The following is a 6,802-nucleotide window of genomic DNA, read 5'->3' as shown; positions in this document are numbered from 1 at the left end:
TAATTTAGTTATATATATTCTCTTAATTATCCGGTTATCTATACCTTTTTGATACACATTTAGTCTATAATTTTAAATCTTTTAAAACCTTGGCAACAAACTAGTACCTCGTATTGGAGGTTGAGAAGCAAAAAGAGATTATAAACTATGGCAGGACAAAAATTGAAGGAACAATTCCTTCCAAGTGCACGCCACACACTACCAAAACAGAGAAGGAGAACGAAAGAGTACCCAACATGAGAACCGAGGTGTTCACATTACGGAAAAGAAATTCACATTGTCGAAAAAGGCATGTTATATATGATATTGTTGGGTGCCCAAAAGAGAAGAAGAACAATACTAATGAATGTGGCGGGGCTGGATTCTAGTTTAAGTAAGAGGGGGAGATAAAAGATGACAACATTTAACGTATTCAAATACATTATTAATGTGAGATAAGTGAGCCACGATTACAATGCTTAACAAAAAGTGTAGTTTTTTTTTTTCCTGGTGCTCATGAGTTGAAGACCAGTGTGATGCATATACCATTATAGAGGAAAGAGTAAATGACATTTGGTAGCATATTAGAGTTTTTGCTAAAAAGAAAGAAGTTGTTCTGCAATCTTGTTGTTCAAAACAATGTTCCATACAAGGACGGGAGCTAAGAAAGAGACGCACATGATCACTACTAGATAGGGTCGGGTCTTTCAGCGACCAAGATCACCAACGACCATTATAACACATCACCGATTTTCTTCCACCAACACAAAGTTTCAGGGTTTATTGCCCCATTATATATATATATATATATATATATATATTGTTAAATATGCATTACAACCTGTTTATATTTTATACGTAGCTTTTACATTTACGTTTTTAAGTTATGTAGTATAATACCCACAGTGGGACCAAGTCCTTACGACCAAGGAAAGGCTTTAAGAAAACAGATACAAATTTCTCTTTGGTAGCACTCTAAAGTTGCACTTTAACAATTCTTTCTTGAATCTGCGAAACCATCTTAAGGCATAAGCCTATATATTCCACCTCCATAGCTTCCTTCATGAAGTAAAAAAAGCACAACCTCTTCAACGCAACAAATAGGAGGAGATGAGTGGAATTCTCTTTTCGTTTGCAGCACTAACTTTACTGCTTTCAGTTTATTGTGTTGGCGGCACTACCAGGAGCTATGAATTTAACGTAGGTCACATTCGATATGATCCCATCATGTTAATATTTGTTGTACTTTAACATCTTGATCCAAAACTACATTTGAACATGCAGATCCAGCTACAAAATGTGACACGACTGTGCCATACGAAGAGCATGGTTACGGTGAACGGGAAATTTCCAGGTCCTCGTATTGTTGCTCGGGAGGGTGACCGCTTGCTTATAAAAGTTACAAACCATGTCCCCAATAACATTACAATCCATTGGTACGATATATCTCCGATGTAGGTTTTAACACAATATTAGAGAATCGCTTCACGCAGCAAAACCCTTAACTCCTTTGTAATCATAATATTTTATTTTTTGATACACAGGCATGGCATCCGACAGCTTCGGAGTGGATGGGCGGATGGGCCAGCTTATATAACACAATGCCCTATACAAATGGGCCAAAGTTACGTGTACAATTACACTATCGTTGGGCAAAGAGGAACATTGTTTTGGCATGCACATATATCATGGTTACGAGCAAGTCTTTACGGCCCTCTCATCATTCTTCCGAAGCTTAATGTCCCCTACCCTTTTACCAAGCCATACAAAGAAGTTCCCGTCATCTTTGGTAAACAATTTATGATACTTGTTAGTCATTTGGTAATTAATTTAGTATAGCATGAAGTCAAAAACAATGTTGTATTTGTGCAGGTGAGTGGTTTAATACAGATACAGAAGCCATAATTGCCCAGGCAACACAAACCGGTGGCGGTCCAAATGTCTCTGATGCCTATACCTTCAATGGGCTTCCTGGGCCTTTGTATAACTGTTCTGCTAAAGGTATTTCCAAAAGAATGCAAATTGGTTATGTTCATTCCAGAATTATGAATGCTGAATTGTCGTTCTTGGAATTGGCAGATACGTTCAAGCTGAAGGTTAAGCCCGGCAAGACATACCTCCTTCGATTGATCAATGCAGCACTCAATGATGAACTCTTTTTTAGTATAGCAAATCACAGCCTCACTGTTGTTGAAGCCGATGCCATTTATGTAAAACCTTTCAGCACAGAAACACTAGTGTTAGCTCCTGGTCAGACCACCAACGTACTCCTTAAGACCATTTCGGAATTTCCTCGTGCCAACTTTCTCATGTCTGCTAGACCATACGTAACGGGCCAAGGAACCTTTGACAATTCCACTGTTGCTGGCATTCTTGAATAYGAGTCTTCCATTCCCATGAAAAATCTTCCACTCTTTAAACCACRATTACCATCTYTAAACGAYACCTTATTCGTKTCAAAMTTYTCAAATAGACTTCGAAGCTTGGCAAGTGTTAAATTTCCAGCTAATGTCCCACAGAAGATTGACAAACAYTTATTTTTCACCATAGGGCTTGGGACGAATCCTTGTGAAAAKAATAAAACTTGCCAAGGACCAAAYGGAACTAGGTTTGCAGCTTCAATTAACAATGTGTCCTTTATACAGCCAAGTGTTGCCCTTCTCCAGTCCCACTTTTTTGATCAATCAAAGGGTGTTTATAGTCCTTATTTTCCGATCAACCCGTTRCATTGGTTYAACTATACGGGGACTCCTCCTAATAATACCTTTGTGAGCAASGGTACAAAACTCATGGTTCTTCCGTTTAATACGAGTGTGGAGTTAGTGATGCAAGATACCAGCATTCTTGGTGCTGAAAGCCACCCACTCCATCTCCATGGCTTCAATTTCTTTGTTGTAGGTCAAGGGTTTGGAAACTACAATCCTAACAAGGATCCAAAGAAGTTCAATCTTGTGGACCCTATTGAAAGGAACACGATTGGTGTGCCCTCTGGTGGGTGGGTTGCTATACGATTTCTTGCAGATAACCCAGGTCTGTTTTTAGCATAAACTTAGTTGGGTTTCTTAATTGATATGATTTTAACTTTTGACTTATGGAGCAGGAGTATGGTTCATGCATTGCCATTTGGAAGTTCATACAAGTTGGGGTTTGAAGATGGCCTGGCTAGTCTTGGATGGAAAACTTCCGAACCAAAAGCTCTTACCCCCACCGGCTGATCTTCCCAAGTGCTAAATTAAGTTGCCTTTTTGACAATTCAAGTTTATCGGATTTATATTTTTTACCACTTGAGATTCAGTATTTCTAGCTAGCTGATGAAAGTTATGTCTCAGAATGAAATCTAACTCTTGGTCGCGTGTCGAATGAGTGTTATTTTAGAAATGAAACTGAAACTTAAACAAACCCATGTTACTCCAATTCAGAACAGGATCCATAAGCACAGGTTGTCCATACTTAACCCAACAAATCTAAGCCACAGATGTCTTAAATTAAGTCAGAAGCAGGATCATAATCTGAGCATTTAGTAGCAGCCACAGAAAAGAAGTAAATTGGCTACAGATCAATACAAAATCAGGGCACTACCTCCAAAATCAAAAAAAAAAAAAAAAAACCACCCAAACAATAATTCAGTAATAAAAATAAATCCCACATATTGCTGGAAGCCACATAAACACACAACAACAATCTGGTCCAGTACTAGAAACAGAAGAATAGCCGACCATACAAGTAACCAGTTCCAACAGATCCATCAGAAGGCACTGATATACAAATGATAACTTCTACCATACCAAGTGTAATACGATGCAATTTCTAAAGGTATTAATTTTCTGTCAGAGCTATATAATTGACCGACATCCAAAGAGGATAAAGAAGAATAAATACAGGAGGAATACAACAACCTACCTAACAAGAAGGCTACAAAAAAGGAAAAGAGATATACACAATGAATACAAGGGATAAGAGCAAAAGAATATATATAGTCTATCCCGTAATATATGCGATTTCCTTTACTCCCCCTCAAGTTGGAGCATTAAGATCACGAATGCACAACTTGCCAAGAAGATAATGAAAGCGTTCCGTGCCTAGAGCCTTCATGAAAATGTCTGCAATTTGAGATGTAGAATCTATGCGTTTAGGACGAACTTCTTGAGACTCCACACGCTCACGAACAAAGTAACAGTCCAACTCCCACATGCTTTACACGTTCGTGGAAGACACGATTTTTGGCTATCTGGCAGCAGCCTGGTTGTCGCAATAAAGTGGAGTCGATCCATGTTGAGATGCCTCATGGTCATTAAGGAGCCAACGTATATTCTGCTTGAGCGGACGATCGTGAAACTTCGGATTGCTTCTTTGTTTTCCACGATATTGGTGCTCCTCCCAAAAGAATTAGATATCCTGTCCTAGAGCGTCGGGTATAAGCACAACGAAGCCAATCTGCATCGCAATACATGACCAAATTCAGATCACCATCTTTTGGAAAAAAAAATTCCTTGACCTGGACATGACTTGAGATATTGTAAAACTCTCGTGACAGCATCCTTGTGTTTTTTGTCTAGGGTCTGAGACGAACTAGCTTAGCATATTTACTGCATATGTTGTGTCTGGTCTCGTTACTTGCAAATAGAGCAACCGTCCAATCAGGCATCTGTATTGATTTGCGTCGACACCAGGACTATCATTACATCGATCAAGTTGCAGGTTTTGTTCCATAGGAAAGGCACTAGGTCTGCAACCTTGAAGACCGCTGCCTTCCAGAATATCCAATGTATATTTTCCTTGACTAAGAACGAGCCTATCCCTAGTTCTCGCAACCTTGATTCCCATAAAGTACTTTAATGGCCCCAAATCTTCAGTACTAAATTTCTCATTGAGGAAGGCCTTCGTTGCTTGTATTTTCGTCAAGTCGTTCCCAACAATAATCACATCGTCTGTGTATATTAAGGCCACAACTTATACGTTGTATTTCTTGTAGATGAAAGGAGAGTGATCAGCATTGGATTGTTTAAAGCCCTGACCCAAGAGAGATTCTGTGAATTTTGGTACAAATTCCGTGGCTTGATAAAGACCATAGAGTGACTTCCTTAATCGACACACCCTTGTATCACCTTTCTTTAAGAAACCTTGAGGTATCCTCGTGTAAACTTCCTCGTCAAGGTCACCATGCAGGAAGGAAGGCGTTGTTCACGTCAAGTTGATGGATGATCTAGTCTTTCTTGGTGGCGACAGCAAGTAGACTCCTTACCATGACAAGCTTTGATATTGGTTCAAAGTGTCATGGAAGTCTACTCCCATCATCTAAGTAAAATCGTTCGCTACTAAACGGGCTTTGTATCTTTCAACTTCTCCATTGACCTGTATTTGATCTTGTACACCCACTTATAATTTACTACTAGTTTTCCTTGTGGTAATGGTTCCAAAGTCCAAGTCACATTTTCTTCTAAGGCTTTTATCTCTTTTTGCATGGCATTTCTCCACTTGGGTTCACGAATGGCCTGGTGAAAATGTTTGGGCTCATCATGTGAATTGATGGCCGATAAGAAAGCCTTATGTTAATTAGAAAACTTATCATAAGAGAAAAAATGAGAGAGAGGGTGTACTATCGAAGAACCTTGATCAGAAGTGGATTGTGACCGGTCTATCGATTGACATAGCTACACGATAAAATCTTGAAATCGTTTAGGCTGAGATCGATTTCTTTTATGCACATTGGTAGGTTGGCCCAAGTCTAATATTTCTTTTTCAATATTTGTTCCTGTCGCATCTGGAAACTCATCTTCTCTTGTATCTTGTTCTCCTGTTTCATTCGATGGTGAAGGAACTTCGTTTTCACTTCCCTCTTTTTGTTCAACAGTAGACTTGGAGGAATTTTCTTGTTCATCTTCAATGAAGTTGAAGTATTCTTTCTGGATGGTTCAACAAGTATCTTTGGCAACATGAAAGGGAAAAATATGCTTCATAAATTTTACATCTCTAGAAACAATAATTTTGTTTTTATTGATGTCGTAGATTCGATAGCCCTTTTGTCCTTGTGGATACCCAACAAAAAAGGCGGGTCTCCCACTCACTTCAAACTTGTCCTTCTTTTTGTCAGTGTTCCTGGCATAAACCAAGCAACCAAGGACTTTCATGTGTTCATAATTCAGGTTTCTTTGAACAAAATCTCGTAGGGAGTTTTATATTCAATGGCCTTTGAAGGTAACTTGTTTATGATATAAGTGGTAGTAAGGTCATATTCTCCCCAAAATGTTGCTGGGAAATTAGCTTCAAACCTTAAGGCTCGTGCCATTTCAAGGAGATGTCAGTGTTTTGTTTCGACGACCCCATTTTGTATAGGGGTGTGTGGGCAAGAGGTTTCTAAAAGTATCCCATGCTTTGCGTAAAAATCAACTAAGAAGTTGGAAGTAAACTCTCCTCCATTATCACTTCTTAGGGGCTGTTTGTTTGCCTCTTAATGGTGACATTAAGAGGTAGCCTCTTAATCGGTAAGAGGCAGGGGCTGTTTGGCAAAAAAAATGGAACCTCTTAATGGTGACAATTGCCTCTTAACGATTTTGCATCTAATGGGTTGCATAATGGTTCAAAGGCTTATTTTTCCAGGATTACCCTTCCCCACATCTCCTCTCCTTCCAGCTTCATCATCCCTCTCCTCCTCCCACGCATCGTTCTTCCTCCCAATCTCTCATCTCACAGACCTGCCTCATTTTTTCATTCCCTCTCTCCGACAATGGCATCGGCGACTAGGCCTCTGCTTCTCCGACGGCGACACTCAGGTCATCGATGCCAAACGACTCTGCTTCTCCGACGGCGATGCTCAGGTCATCGA

The 6,802-nt window shown here is 39.6% G+C and overlaps 1 protein-coding gene across 1 annotated transcript; it reads left to right on the top strand.

Annotated features, from left to right (window-relative positions):
* Positions 1-1,089: 1,089 nt before the first annotated feature.
* On the top strand, positions 1,090-3,310 carry LOC112503692 (laccase-17-like). Its single transcript, XM_025107680.1, has 6 exons — positions 1,090-1,179; positions 1,264-1,415; positions 1,524-1,768; positions 1,852-1,980; positions 2,059-3,009; positions 3,080-3,310. Exons 1-6 carry the CDS (start codon positions 1,090-1,092, stop codon positions 3,208-3,210), a joined length of 1,698 nt encoding a protein of 565 aa, XP_024963448.1. The 3' UTR covers positions 3,211-3,310.
* The last annotated feature ends 3,492 nt before the right edge of the window (positions 3,311-6,802 follow it).

This window comes from Cynara cardunculus, unplaced genomic scaffold, assembly GCF_001531365.2.
Source record: "Cynara cardunculus var. scolymus isolate 2C unplaced genomic scaffold, CcrdV1 Un_Scaffold_3573, whole genome shotgun sequence".
Classification (NCBI taxonomy): Eukaryota; Viridiplantae; Streptophyta; class Magnoliopsida; order Asterales; family Asteraceae; genus Cynara; species Cynara cardunculus.
This window is presented reverse-complemented; position numbering and strand designations above follow the sequence as displayed.